Raw genomic sequence first — 20,719 nt, forward strand, 5'->3', positions numbered from 1 at the left:
TACTATGTTGATCTTATTCATGTACATCTTTTACCAATACTGATGCATTTATTTCATTTAATGAGTAATATTTTGCCTTTAAATTTTTTAAGTGACATGATAATGCCTTCAAGTTAGTTATTGAGATTTCTAGATCGTTGCTATTGCTGAGAATTGTCTTGTAAATACACGGTTTATATTCCAGGGCTCCTTGATCGTAAGAACTCAAATTATCTTTTAAAAAATGCGGTTTTGCAAATTATATAACAGTATGTATAACTGAAAGCAACTTGCTAAGAGAATATAAGTGCAAAAAGTTTTCGATTACACACTCTGGTTTCATATTTGTAGCATAAGTATTAATTTATCTAATATAATTCAGTAGTATCACCCTTGCAGTCAATTCCATATTGTAATGTTGATTTCACGAGAGAAAAAAAATAATGCCTACACAGATAACGGCGGATTTAAAACTTAACAAATTTTTCTAAAACCTAAATAAATAAAACTGCATAAATAATAAATATAACTGCACCTAAATAAATAAACATGCATTGATTCCGGTTTTAGTTGGCAAACGTAAGATTTTCAGATAAAATTTTTAGCTAACATAAGTAAAAAATATTTTATCTGGACTGCATTTTCTGTTCACATGTATGTATAAGAGCTGTACAGTTATACCATTAAAAATATATAACTTGAGAATTTGTTGTGGATTGAATAGTAAATTTTTAAGAGATCATTTTAAGTTTCATTTTTATACTTATTTCATGCTTCTTATTTTCTGAATACCAATATTTATATTTTTTATACCGTTTCCGTACAGAATACAGGCGCTCACACTATCCATATCTGTATTGTGTTCCTTTATAATAACTTAGAAGTATTTCCATGTTCCTTATTCTCCCAAGTTTCCACCTTCAGCGAAGCATAGTGCTTTGACCCATCTCGTCTCGTTTTCCCTACATGTGAACGTCGTCCTGTTGCGCACGCTTTTACACCGCAAATGTGATTCGTGGGACTCTGCAGGTGTTAGAGAGGACGTGCACTATGTTGCGTGATCCTGCCATGAAATATGCCTCTTTCTACCATTTGCCTCTTTCTGAGGTGATTTTCACGCGTAAACTAATTTCCTCCTTACCTAAGGTCAAAATTCCGTGGCCGCAGGTGTCACAGTAACATTGACTGTTAAAAATTTCACAAAAATTGAAAGCAAAATAAGCAGAAAAAAAGCCTAAGCATGAATTTAATCAATCGTCAGCAAAAATTCCATTAAAAAATCCAGGAAGAAGACGTACATTTATACCGTCTGCTAACTGAAATCGGTTTTCTACACCGTAAATAGCAAAATTATGTCTTTATCATTCCTTTGATTTTTCAAGTCTCAAATTTCTTGCTAGGATTAAATTTAGAATAAGTTATAAAAATGGGTTTGTGGGAATTAATTAATTAATTATGGGATTTTACTATTAACTCGTGTGCTAATAATGTTTAAATTTCATGCTCATTTTACCATAACTTGCATCAAAGGAATCTCGACATTTTCAAGTGATAATTATTGGATTCCTTTATATGAAAAACTGTGACATCTGTGAAATCCAATCCAGATGTTACATTTATTTTCCTTTTTCACGTGTTACTTGTTTATGACCTAAGCTATAACTTATGTAGAAATTTTAAGGGTAAAGTATAGTTAATAGCATTCGCCTGCATCTTTTTTTTGAAAGTTTCAACTAGGAATTTTCCATGATTTAAAATTGCTATATTTTAGAAACATGCAAATTTTGGAAAAGCTATCCACTACATGCCCTAAAAATTCGAAGATTAAATATAAAATTTTACACAAGTAATGAGTCTCTAAAAAAGGTAATATGCAAGTGAATGAGCGTGTTTGTTTCATCTCACTGGCCACTTTTTCATGTTGGATCTAGGATGATCACGTCCCCGCCAGAATAACCACGGCGCGTACGGTGAATATCAAATTTAGTTCAAAGGTTCTAAGGTATCCTTCGAAAACACATCGAATAAACTGAGTTCAAGAGAATCCTGTTAGGTGCCGGTATTTTTTTATTATTTATTTTTATCTTCGTCGGTACATACCGTTCCCGTGAGGAGCGTTTAATGCATGGGCGTACCCAGCGAGGGGCAGGTGGGGGCAGCTGTCCCCAACCCCCTAGAAGCAAAAATTGCAAAAAAAATCAAAAATAAGCAAAATCAGTACTCAATTGAAACGAAAGTATTCAACAAATTTTTTTTAAACCCACGAAAAACGATATATATTAGTATAAGATATGTAACTAAAATAAAATTATTTTTTCAAGGAAATAATCTCACAAATCCCATGGCTAGAATCCCCCCCTAGATCATGGCTTGCCCCCCCCCCCCCCAGTTATGATCCTGGGTACGCCCTTGGTTCAATACACTGGAATGAGCATAGGGAGAGCCTCAACACAGCCAGGTTGTGCAACAACCCGTTGCACCTAACTCAGTCCAATTCGTCGGAAATATCGGGAATAATAGCTGCCATTGCCGAACGTGGGTTGAATGTGTCGATTGTGCATGTGCTTTGTCACTCGCACAAGCTGCGGCGAGGAGGCGAGTCCGGTTAGGAATCCGTCATTTGTGTCGTTGACAGATTCTCTTCGTCATGGTGCCTTTGGACGTGTGGCAGAAGGTTTGCATTCGAAACGATTTCCTAAAATAACACGTCCCGTAGTCTTTCGATTTCACCTTCCATTTATCTTTTTTTTTTTAAGCATTCGCATTTGGAAATTTATCACTTTGTCGGAAGAAAACACAACCAACTGTTTTGCGCGATTCATATATACATTTCAAAATTTGTATTCGGAATTGGATGTTATCGAAGCTTGGTAATCTTCGTTCCGTCCTGAGTTTAATTCGAATGATTCGTTTTGCTTGAGCCATGCACGTTAATGTAAATTGTTTATCACGGTCAAGTTTCACATTTATTTTACCGTGAGTTGTAACAGTAAAAATGTCGATATTTTGAGGCCATGAGGAGCGAATTTAGTATCGACGTCATAATCAGTTTGGAACAAGAAATAAAAAAAAGGCATGGGAATAATTACTTGGAAATTGCTGAAAATCGGGAGATTTATCTCTTCGCTTTCGAAGGATTACCTGAAAATGGGAAAGAAAATTACATTTCCAATGCAGGAAACGCGATTTTTTGTCTTTCTCTGGATTTGCTTTCCTGATCAATTAAATCATCGACTTGAAATGATTTTTTTTTTCTTAAATTCTATGAAGGCATATCAAACCTTTCACCTAGTACATCTGCAACAGTGAAAGAATATTTTCATTGATTGCACATTAAAAATTATAGAATTTTGATAGATTCTATTCCATCCTAAATTCGATATACGCGTGAGTGGTTTTCAGTGCCATCGCTTTCAGTGCATCTTCAATTGCTTAATGGAAGTAAAAAAATAGGGAAAGTATTACGCCATGACATTAATGTTTTCCCATTACACTTATCAATATATTTACTCAGGGTGAATTTATCTCGTGAGTTATGGCTTTCTTTAGCTTTTAAGTTTCATTCCATGCAATGGATTAGCACATGCGCTCCTGCCTAAGGGTTAAAACTTTTTGTTTTTCCTGCATAAAATGAGTGGCTGATGATACAGAGGACATAAATGTAATGCGACCTTCTCTATTATGTAAGTAAAGAATCCCTCCGATCTAAAAATCTTCAGTTTTTTAATATTTATAAACTGAGTACCTGCTGGCTTCTCATCCCAGATGTTGTATTAGTACATGTGATAAAAATCCATCATCCTCAAGAGTTTCACTGAATGCGAACGAAGTCTGAACTGAAGACTACCTCTAGAAAAATACTGAAGATGACTCAAAGAAAGGATGCTTACTTCGAAAAAACCCAAACCACTTCGATTTGTTAATTAGTCTTTGGTATTTTCTGTATCGCAACGGTAACATTTCCTTTTTTGAATAAAGTCAAAATGCAGAAATGTCTACAATCATTGCATAGCATTTCAAAGATACGTTTTCATTTACTTGTTACTTATGAGAAAGCTGTAATTTAAAAAAAACTTCCATTATTAAGTCATTTAGATATTTAAGTAGTTAACAAAATTTGTAATCATGCTTATATGAGAGGAAAAATCGTTTTAATTTTTAAGAGAGTCTCGTATTGCGAAGAACGTCCCGTTCACTTATGCACATTATCAACTCTCAAATGCCATTCACCATGGCTGACTTCTAAGATTTTACAGTAATTTATTCATTAAATTCGTTCGGCTAACTCTGGAAAATCTTCATGTACATCTCAAGTTGTAGATTAAATAGATAATACTTTTGGAGTTCAGAAATTCAAACAATTCGTGCTTAAAAATCTATTCTGTGTCCCAAGTTCCATCCATGATGCGCAGTCCACTGAAATCAAAATACTTATCAGTAGTTCAAGAATTCTCAGCACTGGAATATGTCGCTTAAGGCGATCATTTCAAACCATGGAGGATGACATGAATTTCTCCATCCAAGGACTTTTGAGAATTTATTGGGGGACCATCGAAAATATTTATTCGCCATGTTTTCACTCGTTGATCGATTTTTACTGTCGATCCATCCACGCACGAAAAGGCCAAAACTGTGGCCCACTTATTAAATTTATTTCCATCACATTAGTTCGCATTCCCTGTCTGACATGATTCAATCAACAGAGACATATGTGTTGAAAATTGAACCACATTCCTTTTATTGCTAACAGCAGGTCCTTAATTTCCATTTTCACTCGATGAGTGAAATGTAATTCCCCAAGGTAGCTTTTTTTAATTTCACGGCTCTACTGTCGAAATATGATACACAAATGCTGATGAAAAAATGTTAATATTTTCATGATCAACTTAAAAATTCTTTGAGAAATTGAAAGTTGACGACTCAACTGATTACAATTTAAAGACGCTATGAGGCTTAGTAACACATTACCAGCTAAAATTACATTGAGCACATTCAATTAATTCTACTTTTTTCAAGGAAAAAGGCACATGCAAAATGAAATGGTCCGTGTAAATTACACCTGAATTATCCAACTATTCGCTGTAATTTGGTGATAAACGGAGTTACAGTATTTTGATGAAAATCATGAAAACGTTAAATTTATCTACGCAACTTTCTAAATATTATGATTGGTTGCTCTTGAGTAGTAGTGGAAGTAAATATTATTCTGTTTTTTTACTGTACGATTTTATTTAAAGAGCATTGATTTTTTTCGTCAATTATTCATTTATTTGGCATTAACAAGCAAATATCGCAATTTTCTAGTAATATCTGCCAGTTCACCAGGCTATAATTTGCTTTAGCACCCATGTATTTGAATATCCACATTTTTCGTTATGTATTTATGAAATTATGAGAATAAATTGCTAGGGTTATGAGCCCGTAAAGGCTAGGCATTGATATAAATCAAATGCATTGATATAAATCCTGTTTTTATCCGCAGGTGTGCTAGAAGAACCGGTCGATCATCGTGATAATGACGCAACGCGGAAAGCGAAGACGTTTTACAGATCGTGCATGAATATCCGTAAGTATAAGCAACCAAATATTTTGAATAATTCTCTGAATTGACTCACAGTATCTGGTAGTTGGAATCTGATTATTTTTTAGCGATCGCTAAATTTAAAAAAATCTTAAGTACCTCTGGTATCTCCGCTACTAATGAGAACATTTTTTTTCTTAGTTCTAATTTCTTGACCAAATTGGGAATTGCTCATCAAATTTCCGCTTCAATTTTCCCAAATTTTATTCATCTATTGGCCACTCGAATTGAAATGGTCAATCACATTTTTTAATTATTATATTATTTCCGTTCTAGCTCGATTGATTGTTTGGAATCACAAAAGATTTTTCTTTTTACGTATTCTTTGCAAGTACATTCATGATAGATTTAATTTCTCACGCCTGATAAACATTTTTCCTATTTTACCTAACGGCACACTGCTACTATTGTAACTATAACAATTTACCTATTCTGGGGCATATTTCACCATCGCCCCCCTAGACGCAAAATTCTCTTCAGATAATGTCACCAGATTTATTGCCGAGTCACTGTTTTATTTTACTTTTTCGTGTATGTATAACAATTTTTAAATTCTCTTTTTCTTCACCTTTGATAGTTCTCGTTAATTATATTCCTCAACGATTAGAATTCTAATTTTCAACTCAAGAAGATGGCGATAAATGCCATTCATTGATATAAAAATCATATTTATACTTTCATTCCCTAAGGCAGATTGTGAATTGTCCTATTGAGCAAATCAAATGTTTTACATTCCCCATTTTTATTGCTAGCAGAAAATCCAGTTTAATAAGTTGTAGTGACAAGTGTTTTGAATCGCTAACAAAAAAATTCACAATTACATGACGCGACGTCTCTTGCTTGAAATCATAACAAATTAAGCAAATAGCTAAAACTTTAACCACACCGTTAAAGCTAAGAATCTAATTCGTCTTCTCCTTCCGTTCCTTTTTTATGAACTGCCTTAATAAATCCATGAGCTCTCAATTTAAAATGATTCTGGGCAAACTTTGACTGTGATATCACTTTTCTCAAACAATTATTTTTATTCACTTAAAGGGAGATATCACAAATTTTAACTGAAGAAAAGCTGGCGCAGCAACTTTTTAGATTAATTTTATTAACCTAGTCCCCAATCTTTTACCGCTATTGGAAATTACTCAGCAAAAGTCTCCCCTGAGTTTTCACAAAGCTTTGTTTTTAAAGTGTGCTAGTGGTATGCTTGCGCAATCAATTTTCGCTTGAGTATCGATCCTATCAACTTTAAGGGGGTCGATTTTATTCGACTGGACTTCCATGCTGAAATCCTTGGTTCATTTTATTTTATTTTCTTTTCGAAATATTTTTCCTTTCTTCTTTCACTTTGACACATTTTTTCAGGCGCAACGCTTGGAAAATCGCTTTTTTGTAGTGCCCGATAGCTTGTTTGATGTTTCGATTTAAGGCGATTTAAGGCCTCGGAAGACGATTTAGTCCTGATTTGCACGTCAAAGTCAACTGCCGTAATGGTAGCTGAAAAAGATATATTTCTTCTATTATGACAACTTAACTGTCGCAAGAGAACAAGTACGTTTCATGATGGCAGAGATATAAAAGCAAAAGAAATAACGATGGCCAAATATAAGTATTTTATTGGTGATCAAATTTGATAGAAATAAGGCAGGCAATTGATCAATCATTCCAGATTTGATTGTATTTCCTCAAATGAAATGAATGGGAAGAAGAGCTAGCTGGAACTATATTTTTTGCCTGCGGAGTTGATTAACGTTGCCGTTTGCGATGCATCCATAACTATCGATACCTTCTGCGTTCAAAGTTGAACTTATTTAACTTTGCTAACAGATCGAATCAAAATTAATCCTCAATTGATTCGCGTTTTCTTTACGGCATTTGTGGAGTACTTGTGCGAGTCGACCATATTAGTAGACAACTGTATCAGTCAATTTCGACTTGTAAATAGAGCTTACTGTTGATTGCTGATGGTGACTCGGATTTGGATGGCTTCAACATATTTTCGACCGTCCCTCGATTACCAATGGTCACTGGACTGCGAACGGTCCCGTTCCTTGCCGGGTCTCAATGAAGTCACCATTACATACATGCCAAGCCTTTTATCCAGCAAAGTAGAGACACGACATGTCATGTCTCACAACGCAGAATTTGAAAACACGTGAAACACCATATGGTAATGCAAGGGCGTGGTAGGGAACTTTTTTAGACCTTCGATGGTCACTAGTCTTGGCGTTTGTTTCCTAATTTATCAATGATTGTATACTCTTGCATCATTATGATTATCATATCTTTATTTTACATTATTTCTAGTTATATTTTTTTGTATTTTAATTTTTTAATTGGTTTTATTGCCCGTAAATATTAATTTTTACCATTATCATCATCATCACCAGCAATGCGCTAGACTATCACGCTCCTCACCTTCTTCCCTTCACAAGGGAAATTAAATAAATCACGGAATAGTTTCCTAACTCAATCTTCTTCTACTTTTTCTTTCCTTCCTCGCGTCCTTACCTTCGAACCCTGCTAAATCCTCCCAAATAAAAAAATAAATAAAACCTTTCCCATCGGACCTCCGCGAATGCATCCACCCCCTTCTTGGTGCACCAGTTCAGATTCGGAGGGTGGGTGATGAGCCTCTGCGGCGGGCGCTCAGGCTGCTCGGGGGTTGGCCCGTGGCGGAGGGGCCCTCGTGGAAGCCCCCGGAGCCGCAGTCGCCCCTCGGCATCGGCGTCGAGGGCCTCCTGGGCAAGCTGCGCAAGGAGTTCAACGAGGGCATACTCATCGAGCAGTGGGTCGGACCCGATGACAAAAACTCATCCGCCAACATCATACAGGTGAGATTTTGTGAATTAAGATCACTCTATTTTTGATGGTCCATTGGTCGCATTTTTGTCATCTTGGGAAACTGTGATGTTCAGCATAGTCATCATAATCCATTTATGGTATGGTATTTGGAGGAGGCGACCGACAGCTGAGGTCATATGCGCCATTAGGGAAGGGTGTGGAAGGAAGGGTGGAGAGAAACCCGGCGTCGGCGTTAGCCTGCTCTTGACGAAAGGCGCCAAGGGGACCACGGCTTAACGTCCCATCCGACGGACGGAGTGTTGCGCTTGAAATGTCCTCAACACAACATTCAAGCAGGGATCGGGCAGTCTCTGATAATTCTCTGCCACTGCCGGGATTTGAACCCGAGCCCGCCGGGTGGGAAGCCACCACACCAACCCGATTCCCCGGTAATCCATTTATTCATTTATTTCATCAGCGGATGAAGGTGAACCCATTAAAACGATACAACGACCAGGTCCAGGAGCCAAGTCCGAGACTTATTCGCCTAGTCATCCTGGGAAAGGGGTTTGAAGGGGAAGGATAAAGAAAGAAGGGCCGCGATAGGGATCCCGCCGACGCCTCCGGGGTGAGGATAGGGTTGGAAGGGTGGGGATAGGGAAATTCAACGCCGTCATTAGGGCAACGTGGACCGCTACTAGCGAAACCTCAAATTAATGTTTCTACGGAAAGGAAATATTTTCCTATGGAGAAGAAACCCCTACAATTTTCCTCAGAGAGAAAAACCCAATCATTTTCCGTAGGTTGTATTTCATCAATGGAAACCGCAAATTCCAAAATGGCACGGGACCCATCAGAATTTTTTTCAGACAAACCACTTTTTATGCGCATATTTAAAGCATGCCTACGACTTTTCTCCATTAATAGGTTACGTGCCTATACTTAGTATCCACTCTTAGAAGGAATACCTCAGCAAAGTCTCTAGTAGCCCTAAAAATAAATATGAAAACTCAATTTTATATACATCTCCCGATCATTACTACACGTTTGTCCATATATATTCCGGGCAACAGTTTCGTAGGAGTTACAGTTGGCTTATTCAGGTTATTAAATCGACGCTTTATGTATCACTCTTTTCCAAAAATCTTATTGTAAGCCATATCCCTCGTCATTGGTTGTTGCGGATTGTTTTGACGCGTTTCCATGCCTGGGAAAAGTTTCCAAAATAAAAAATATAATATCAAGAACCAAAATTTAATATTAAAAAAATAGAAACTAGAAAATCTACAACACCTAATCAATTAGATAAAAGAGTTAATGTACCTGCACTGTAAGATTTAATTTTTTATAAATAACCAATAAATAAGAAATTAAATCAAGACCTTCTCATCTCAAGACAGCCTAATAAAAATTGAAATTTTATTGGATGTAATTATTTAAAGCGTTATACATATTATAAGTAAAATAAAACGTTCTATAAAATGATATTCTTCTCGATAATGATCACTATGAAAAATGACTTGGAAAAAAGAAATAATTAATAAATGTCCTATAAATATTACAGACATTCAGTTAATTAAAAAAGTTATGACCACATCAGGAGACTTTTACATAAAACTTCCCACTCAATGCAAAAGTTATTTCAAAAGGTGAGCAGTTAAATTATTTCACATATTACCGCAGTGATGTGAATGGGCTCTGAGGCTTTTCGACTTCTTCATCTGCGTTTGTTATTTAATGGTGATAAGGGTTTCGGAAGCCGTCCTGCCTCCGTCAACAGGTCGAAGTGAAAAGATTGGATTTTGTCGTCTATTTATATCGCTCTAATTTCTACTGCAGCGTGATCAGCAATATAGATGTGCGACGGAATCCAGTCTTCTTACTTCGACTTCGTGATGGAAGCAGGATGCTACAACAAACAAGGATGGTTAGCTTATATAGTATGCTAAATCAGGGTCTTCCTTGTCAGTGAATTTTTTACTTACCATCAACAGAATGGGTTGAATTTTGGAATGAGCGTCTCATGTTGGTTTGAAAAGGGAGAATTTTGTGCCTCACTGATCCAATCTGACCTCCATCTTCTTCTTCTTCTTCCTAGCGTTTGTCCCGCGCTATTGCAGGGTCCGCTTTTCTGCAAAGCCTTCTCCACTTGGCTCGATCCAGGGCGTCTACTGACGTGGCGTTGATGGTCTTCATGTCCGCCTTAATTTTGTCGAGCCAGCGCATCTTTGGTCGTCCTCGTGGTCGGCGTCCTTCAGTACTCAGCCGCATTGCTGTTTTGGCCACGGAGTTCTCATCACTACGCACCACATGCCCATACCACCGCAGTCGAGCCTCCCGCATCTTGTCTGTGATCGATGCAACTCCCATTATTTTCCGAATGTCTTCATTCCTGATGTGATCCAGGCGGGAGATGCCTAGGATCCATCGCAGCATCCTCATTTCCATGACATGCATGGCCTGTTCTTGATTTGCTGTGGCTGGCCAACATTCTGCTCCATATAGGGCCACTGGGCGGACTACGGTCTTGTATACTTTGGCCCTGAATCGTTCAGGCATTCGACGGTCGCACAATACGCCAGTCACTTGGCGCCATTTCAGCCATGTTGCATTGATTCGAGCTCGTGTGTTGGCGGTTGTGCTTCCATAGTTGCTGATGACAGAGCCCAAATATTTAAACTTCTCGACCTTTTCAAGGTCGTCGCCGTCGATGCTGATCGTGCCATCGGTTTGAGGCCCACACTCCATGTACTCAGTCTTCTTGATGTTTAATCGCAACCCATAGTTGTCGAGTCGTACCTTCCATAGTAGAGTTCGCTGCTGTAATTCGGGTCTGGTGGTGCTGGCAAGGAAGACATCATCGGCGAACAGTAGTGACCAAGGATGCGATTCTTGGAGACAGGCCGTGATTGTGTCCATGCACAGGATGAAAAGGAGCGGAGAGAGGGCCGATCCTTGGTGGACGCCAACAGTGATTGGGAAAGGCGGTGATATTCCTGATGGGCAACGGACGGAGCTGGTGACGTTGGTGTAGAGAAGCTTCACCCATGACACGTAGACTTCAGGGACGTCGTGAGATCTGAGGGCATGCCAGATAAGGTCGTGTGGCACGCGATCGAAGGCCTTCTCCAGATCAAGGAAAGACATATGCACTGGCTTGTTCTTCTCTCGGTGCCTCTCCAAGAGCAGTCTAGCTGCGTGTATTGCATCTGTTGTGCCAGTCCCCTTTACAAATCCACACTGGTTGGGTGTGATGTGAACAATGTGTCTGAGCCTAGCATCAATCACTCTTTCGAATATTTTCATGGCGTGGCATAAAAGCCGGATCGGGCGGTAGTTAGAGCATTCTGCGACGTCGCCTTTACCCTTCCAGATGGGCACAGTTATGCTGGTCCGCCAGGAGTCGGGAACTTCGTTGTCAACGATGATGTTGTTAAATAACTCGGCGAGGATGACAACGCCGTTGCGGCCAAGTAGCTTCCACACTTCCGCTGGAATGTCGTCAGGGCTCGTTGCCTTTCCATTCTTCATCTCCTTGATAGCGGCGGCTACCTCAGCTTCACTGATGTGTTGCACAGGTCCGGATATAGGGTCCGCGCTAATGATCGGTGGGTGGGGAAATTCTGTGTTACAGATGGCCGAGAAGTGTTCTCTCCAGCGCCGAAGGATGGCAGGTGGGTCTCGTAGTATCTGGTGATCGTCGTTTTTGATGCATTTGACCTGGCTAAAATCCTGAGTTGCTCGATGTCGGGAGTTGGCAAGGCGGTAGATCTTATTTTCACCTCCAGGTGTATCTAAGTCGGCGTACAGCTGGTCGTAGTGTGCTGTCTTTGCTTTAGCAACTGCTCGTTTCGCGGCAGATTTCTTTGTGCGGTATTGTTCATAGTCCACAATATGGTTTGTCTCGCGCCACTTCTTGAAGGCCATCTTCTTTTCTTTGACGATGCGTTGCACGTCTTCATTCCACCACCATACCTGCTTATCGATAAAGCGTGTTCCTGGTTTCGTTCGCCCAAGGACCTCACAGGCGGCCTCTTGGATCTGGTTCGCTACACTGCGCCATAGGTCAGCCACCGGCTGGTCGGGATCGACACTCAGATGATCTAGGGCTATCTTCAGTTGATTTTTGTTATCGTTTAATCGCCACCACTTGATATGGGCTGGTCCGGTCGTGCGCACTCGTCGATGTTGCCCAATGTCCAGCCGCAAGTCTATGACGAGGGGACGATGTTGTGGGGCGACGTTGTCGGATGGTAAAACTTTTACATCGACCACGAGCTTAAGGTCTCGCCTGCGTATCATCCAGTAGTCGATTTGGGACGCACGTGTACCGCTGGCGTACGTGAGCAGATGTGATCGCCTCTTCTTGAAGAACGTATTCGCTACGGCAAGATCGTGTGCTTCCGCGAAGTCAAGAATTCTAATCCCATCATTATTGCGGGCTCCGTGCCCGCATCCGCCATGTTGATGTTCATAACCGTCGCGTGATAATCCAACGTGGCCATTCAGATCACCCCCAATCACCAGGTGTTCATCAGGTCCCACCGATCGGATGTGGTCATCCAGCTGATCCCAAAACTCTTCCTTGATGTCATCGGGGCAGCCCGTTTGCGGAGCGTAGCAACTGATGACCCTGAGGGTGGTTTCACTGGCATTGATATTGATGGACATTATACGATCGGAGATGCGGGTGACTTCGACAACGTTGTCACACAGATTGCTCTTGACGATGATACCGACGCCGTTTTGGTTAGTCCGTATGCCGTTGTAGTACAGCTTGTATCCTTCCCCGATCTCCTACGTTCGACCTCCTATAGTTCGAAAATTACGTTAATAAGCTATGGTTACAGAAGGTAATAAATAAATTCTGATGAAGTGATTACGAAAAGACTTCCAAATTTTCTCTCTTTTTGCTCTCAAAAGCATCCCTTTTAAGAACATTTAATTTTCCGTTTTTAATTTAATTTTCCGTGCACGAAACAAGAAATCGTTTATTTTTCTCAGGATTTGATTTTCTCAAAAATACGTATATTATCAACTTTAAAATGTGTTTTATTTTAAAATGCCTGGTAAAATACGGTTTCTTAAACAAGTTAATGTTTAAATGCACGAACATAAGAATAAACGAAAAATCAAACAACTTGTATGCTCACATTAACAGGAAATACAACCTGTTTTAATTCGGTTCATACAAACTGTCCGGTTCTATTAATTCATTGTGAAATCAGGCCTCTGTATCCTTTTAAAATCCTTCTACCCAGATATATATTCATATGTAAGTACATATGTATATCTGTGACGCTGAAAATTATTTTTAGTGATAACGCGTGATGTAAATGCAACCAAAAATGTCCACTTAGCCTTTTGTGGGGTATCAATCGATATTGAGTAAGGAAAACGTTAAGTAATGTGCTCCATTTTCTGAGTTGTGAAAACAAGTGGAAAAACTTCCACGCCCAACTTTCGTAGGTGAGATCTTTACAATCCTTTCTCTTTCCTCGCGGTTATTCCGGATGGGGTAAACACGGTTTGTCCACTAAACGAAAGTTTTCTGGCTGCGCACGAGAGGTTTGGGTGGAGTGAGACAAGCAAGAAAACAAATGTGAAGAGAAAGGAAAAGAGCTCGACGGGGCGTTTAAAAGAGGGTTCAAGATTCAAGGTCTTGTCACTTAGAATGTTGGTCTTAAAGGAATATCGCGAATACGGGACAAGAATAAATATTTTTACAGAATTCGAGGAAAACAAAAGACTTATTTTCTCCATCCAGAATATCGTTAAGAATTTGTTTCATTTGATTTATTTTAATATTTATTTAGTTACTATACAATTTTCCTGTATCAACGAAAACAGCTCTATTGGCCTTATCAATCGAGGTTTTTCATTTAATGGTCAAACGTACACGAACATATATACCCTGGTGAGACTCAGACCCGCGGCCTCTTGTGTGGCTGGCAAGGACATTACCCCGCCGTCACTGAGGCCTGAAAGTTTGGGTCTATGTTGGATTGAACTTTTGATATTATCAGATGTTAAGAAACACTTGAGATGTTTAGTGGACGAAAAATATTTTCGAGTATTTTTACGAAGGTAGGTATGATTGAAGTTTGGGAAAATGAACTTGATATAAACATTAAAATAAGTATGCCTTGTTTTGTATGCAAAAAAGCTTATTTTACGTGAATAATACAGCCTTGATTAACGTTTGGATTATCTTGAAGCTCCATTGCTTTTTCCAACAACCTTTATGATCTTATCATTTCCTCATTCGTATCTTCTTCAGCATATCACCGAACTTCATACTTGTGCTACGGATTACATCCAATCTCACGTATTTCTACTGTTTCATGCAAATGTGGCATGATTTCTTTGATAGTCGTATTCATTTTGATGTGGACAATGGACATACTTTAATTATGTGGGAATGTTTGGGAACTCCAGTTTAGTACGGATGTTATCACATTGTACATAGTTTTGTTAGTTAGCTCTAATCATATTTTAATCATTGCAGCTGGACCAGATGCAATTTGCGCTTCCCAGCAGGGACTATTACCTCAAGCGGAGCAGTGAAGGGGCTCTTAAGGCTTACCACAAGTACATGACGGAGGTTGCTGTTCTACTCGGGGCCAATCGCACAACGGCCTCCGAAGAGCTCGCAAAAGTCATTGACTTCGAGAAGAGACTGGCGAACGTAAGTTGGATCGTACAAAAAAGTGTACTTTTTCTAGAGATATATTGTGGATCAGCAAATCAAATGATAAACAAAGATATATTACAGCCCACTTAAATGTATTACATCTCTACAACACGTGTTTCGATTGGCTTACAATTATCATAAGGTACTACCTGTACTATGATTTCACCAACCTGTATGTAACCAGAAGCAACAGTACCTGATGATGACTGCAAGCCAATCGGTGCTGTAGAAGTGTGTAAATATATTTAACATAAAAGCATTAAAAAATCGTATAAAGTATTTTTTATTCTATATCTTAAGAATTAGCTCTTAATTTTGATCAAATATCAATACACCCATGAAAATTCTTTGCAACTGTCTGAAACGCATAAAATAATAATATATTTTCAAATATAATCATCTCCCATCATCATCATATAAAGTCATTAATCCGAATGATGGTCTGACTTAGCTCTCCACCCAATCCTCCTATCAGCTAGTCATTTAACACCATGATAATTCATCTTATTTAGGTCTGTAAAACAGAATTATTTTTGCTTATAATATGAATTATCAATATTACTTTTTGAATTAGTTTTGATTTAGATACACCACTTTAAAATTGTAATCTAATTGCTCACAACAGAAGTGGGGAAACTAAAAACTAATTCTCTTTTTCATACGGACACCACCCTTTTATTACTCAGCTTTATATCTTTTATCACCTGCCCTATGTATCTCATTCGAGGCCTACATCCGCCGCTATTAATGTGCCGAAATGATAACTAAGTGTTTATTATTGGTGTGCTCACGTAGGCGTCCACTCCGGAGGCAGATCGGCACGACACGAGTGCCATTTACCGCAAGTTGACTCTGGCGCAGCTCCAGGAGGAAGTGCCCGAGGTGGATTGGCTGGCCTACCTCTCGGCAGTGCTCTCACACCCCACGGCGCCCAAGTTGGACACAACGGAGCCGGTGGTGGCTTACGCGATGCCTTACTTCCGACAAATGGGCCGGATCATCAAGCAGACGGACAGAAGGTAATTAATTTAAACATCACCCTTAAACAATAGAATAACACTACGTGCCCTTGTAAAGCATAGTATAAAAAATAAACAAACTTTTTGACTTAGATAATGCTGAAAATTTAGATAGTGAAAGCAATCAAACAAAAAAGAATATTTAAAGAAATGATTCATACCTCAAAAAACAAAAATAATTGCAATAAAATATTAGACTTTGACAAGGTAAGTAAAAATATTTTTTTAACTAAAAAATGGCTCTCTGTAACATCTCGAAATTACGGAAGAAATTACCATTATGTTCCATTCCAACTCCCCTCTTCTCATACCCTCCCCCCACCGTGACGTAGATAGATGCATAATCTTTCCGAAGCACATTAGTCCTGAAGAGGTCTCCGGCAGAGGGAAAGAAATACCACAAGACTTTGAAGTCATAAGACGCATGTTAATCCAACCTTTTTATAAATTGACTATAAAATACGGAAGTATGTACAAGCCTAATGATTTTTTCATGGCACATTGATTCCTTGATGTAAAAACCTTAACACCGATTCGCGTGACTGCATGAAAACTCACTTGATAGATCAGCATTTTGAGAGAAGTAACTCTCTGATTTTGCGTTGATACGTACAAATAATTCTGAAGTTAATGAACCATCAGTACTACGCTATAGTGTCGAAACTATTTTTTAGTATCAACGATAAAATAGTACTTTTTCTAAATATTTATCGATAATTATTCTGAGAATTTTCCTTCATATCTTTCTTCCCGCAGTTACATTTATCAAAATTACTGTTTATTAATATTCACGGATTGTATCAATTTGGAATAAATAATTAATTAATTTGTTATAAGAACTCATGACAGTTTCTAGGCATAAATTTTGAAATATATCACAGTGGAATAAAATTGATTTCATTTGTATTAAAATTTTAATAATGAAATAATTTCAAGTAATGTCTAAAATTAATGAAAACTTAAAGTTAAAAGTTGATAATAGAAGTGACCAAAAATAAAATGGTATATGTAATGTAATATCGTCAAAATATAAAATTAAAGGTCTTTCACAAGTGCCAAGTATTTAGAAAATTTCGAGAAATGTCACATTTTAAATTAGTTTTTTTTTGTTCGCTGTATTGTAAGTCCCAAACACTAGCACAAAATTATTACATGCATTTTCCGCATGTAAAGTATTTTATACCATACCTACAAAGAAAACTTTCTGTGAATATTCTGAAACAACTTTTTCTCCTTAGCGGTACATTTTAAAGAAAGGTAATTGGTTGCATTCGTACCAGCAAAATATCAATTAATTATTTTGGGGTGTTCATACATGGAAAATCTAATGACTGATTTCGTATTGGTTAATCTATTTTTCATATGTAGCGATTGCCACGCTGAATAATACTCTTGTGAGGTTGCTGCAGAGGTTCGTTTACACGATGTGTTCGATATCGTCCCTCTCCAGGGAAAAAGTTGTTTTAAAAGACTCAAAATTGTACCGTCTAAATGCAATCATCTGATTCCTTAGTTTTAAGTCTTTTTTTAATATAAACTAACTTTTTGTGACGACACTACCGAGGCCAATCCAATGAATCCAAAATGAATCTAATTTTAATCGTTACCTACTAACGTATTGCCTAATATCCGAAAAACTTGCACTTAGCACTCTCACGAGGTTAAAACTAGAATATTGTTGGTTAAAAAATATTTACATGGTGTCATTATCGCGGAATTAATCAAATATTTTTCAGCAGGGTTTATCGCTTATTGACTTCTAACATCTGTGTTTGCTGTTTTGCGTCCGACGGAGGTCAATGGGTAGACGTCCGTGTTTCTAGTTATCCTTACACCTGCAATCCGCGTTGCGTTTGTGCATATTCATTGCTTGTACTGCAGGCGCTATGGGGTCCCAATGCAAATCTACGAAAGATTGGGAGATATGCATGAACCTACTCTGTATGATTAAATATGAATTAAATAAGATGGCAGACAAAATTGTGGATAAATTTTATTTAAATTAAAAGTGACCACAGTACATTGAATTTTCTTGGAGAAAAGTGAGAAGAAGTGCGTGGAAGTCTAGGACTAATAGGAAAAGAAAATATATGACTCATTAAACCTTGTTTCGGAGTGCTGTTTATAAGGTCATCAGAAGTTCAAATATTATTTATTTGTTTAGATGCAGGTATTTGCATGTAATCGAAGGAATACGGTTTATTTCGATTGTAAATTACCTTAACGACTGAACGTGACTACTTCTAATCGAAAACGAATGTGTCTAGGCCACCTCAGATTAAAATTGTGCGAATAAAAAGTTCACCCACGCTATGGTCTAGGATATTTTATCACCATTATATTAGTCTCATATAAAGCCTCACCCCATCCCTTATAACGATAACGCAGCCCTCATGGAGAGAACTTCTATTTCAAACATTTTTCAGTGGGACAACTAACTTTGTGTTCGAAGGATTCAACCAAATACGACAAAAAGACATCTTCGCAAAATTGGATTTTGAATTAATGTGTACGAGGCTAGAATAAATGCTTAAAGACCATAAGAAAGATTTTTTTTGCTAGTATCGGAGAAGAATACAATCGAACAGAAATGCGTGGAAACAAAGTGAATGCGACCTAAAATTGGGTTTACTGGGTTTAGGAACGAGATATAAAACTCGTGATGAAAAGTTGGTTTATCCGATATATGATCGGAAAATTAAAACTAAAGTATTTTGAATGGATTATAGTGATAAATAGCGCAATAATTAAGTAAAAATAAATCTAATTGACCAGAGACTGCCGTGACAAATACATACGTAATACCTCATACCGAGTAAATCACCCATGTCGGATATATCTGCGTCATGCCCAGATGGGTAGTTAACAAGAATTTTCAAATGAAAGAGTTCAAGTAACTCTCTCATTGTTTATTGTAACTCTCTGATTGTAATTAAAATGAAAAATTATGGTTGTAAATGGCTACAAAAAGGATCAGGGTACATGATTGCAAAGCGTGTGCCGTATGAAATCATAAGTGACCTATCTAAACCTATTAAATAAAAAGAGATTATCGTTTCTTAGAAGCTGAATTTCATCAACTCCTTGTACGGGCGAAGACTGATGGTCACTCACGAATAACAAAGCCCTGAATCATCTCGTGACGTATTGCGGCGCAATTTTTCAAGCGGCGTGGATTCACGGAGACCGTGGCACATGCTCGAGTTATCGCCGAGTCGCTTGCAAGGCGGACAAGAGCCTCAAAAAGCGATATTTATGACGTCCTTTGATTTACTTCCGCCGTATCGTGCATCGCCCGCAAAACCACCTTAATGCGAGCGCCTCCGGGTTATAAATTGCGGCCGGCTTCCCGTCTTGCGCGTCGTTAGTCGGGCCGTAGTTCCTGCGTTGGCCACCCTCTCTACGAGCACAATGTCGCCACCCACGCGATAAATAACGGACGACCGAGTCATTTTGAGTCCACCGGACTCTAATAATTTTATTTAATGATGACCTTCTACGGCTTCGGGTTTCGTTCGGGCAGTTATTGTATCATTTCTTGAAAATAGAGCTCACTGATTTTCACAAAGTGTTAGGCAATGATCTTAAATCATCTGCAACTCTCCAGCATATTTCAGGTGAGATTTAAACCACAAATTTTATCCTTTACACGCTCATTCGCCTCACCTCCGGTCCTACAACAAAAATTCAAGGCCTTTTTGTAAAAAAGAAATACTTTGACCTACGAACCAGTACGCGGTAGTTCAATAATAAAATAATACTTTTTGTAGAAAAGGTCACCTAATGGGTGAATTTCTTCTCATTTTTTCGGTTTTTTATTATTTAAGAAATTTGGTCAAAGATATTTACCACCAGGACAGAATTTCAAGCAAATGGGCAAAGCACTGGGCCTTTACTTGGTCATCCGTGTGCAGGACAATATATGCTGTCCACTTGTAGAATAACCCAGAATTAATAACAGAATTAATAAAATTTATCAACCCAGCGTCTGATGTTATTCGCGTATTTAGCACCAGAAAAGTTTTGCTGTTGCTGCTCTTATGAGCAATTTAGTCTTTCATACACAGCTAACTGTACTTTATAAATATCTACGAAAAATCGTAGGATTTTCCTTCATCATAGGAAAATCTTTATTTTTTGTAGAAAAATTAAATTATTGTTACGCTAATAGTAGGACCCGCCTGCCTCTGTGGCGGTGCGGGATTCCTCTTCCCTCCCCTTCCAACCCTATCCTGTCCCAGGAGGCGTCGTCGGGCTCCTATCGCGGCGGCGCCTCCTTTCTTATCCCTGCCTTGTCCTCCCCCTTCTGCGGTGCAGAGGTGATAAGCTTCGGCTTCAGACTTCGGCCCAGGAGAGTAACCTCGCGAGCCCGTCGTAGGGTTTCGTATCCACTGTTCTATATAAATATTTTTAGTATAAACGTAATTTGTGAATCCTTCTCTTAGATAAGTATCTTGGGTATCTATCCACTCTAACGATGCAATTAACTGCCAATAATAGCATGCGTAAGACGGTGAGAAATAATCAGTTTCATTGCTAAATTTGTACTTTTTGTATAACGTAGAAAATAGTGGAATCTGTTGCACTCATGGAATTCTGTAGCATATTTAAATGTTAAATATTGAAAGCAAAGAAGGAGTCATGCCTTTTCAGGTGTATGTATGTGCA

General features: G+C 38.4%; 1 protein-coding gene across 1 annotated transcript in view; it reads left to right on the top strand.

The window, feature by feature from the left end:
- LOC124159147 (neprilysin-1) overlaps positions 1–20,719 on the top strand; it is a 154,896-nt gene that overhangs the window by 120,674 nt on the left and 13,503 nt on the right. The window contains exons 4-7 of the mRNA XM_046534738.1: positions 5,462–5,545; positions 8,162–8,388; positions 14,847–15,026; positions 15,828–16,051. Of these exons, the coding sequence (XP_046390694.1) occupies positions 5,462–5,545; positions 8,162–8,388; positions 14,847–15,026; positions 15,828–16,051 (715 nt within the window). The remainder of the gene's footprint in view (positions 1–5,461; positions 5,546–8,161; positions 8,389–14,846; positions 15,027–15,827; positions 16,052–20,719) is intronic.

The sequence above is a fragment of the Ischnura elegans genome, chromosome 5, assembly GCF_921293095.1.
Source record: "Ischnura elegans chromosome 5, ioIscEleg1.1, whole genome shotgun sequence".
In the NCBI taxonomy this organism is placed as follows: domain Eukaryota; kingdom Metazoa; phylum Arthropoda; class Insecta; order Odonata; family Coenagrionidae; genus Ischnura; species Ischnura elegans.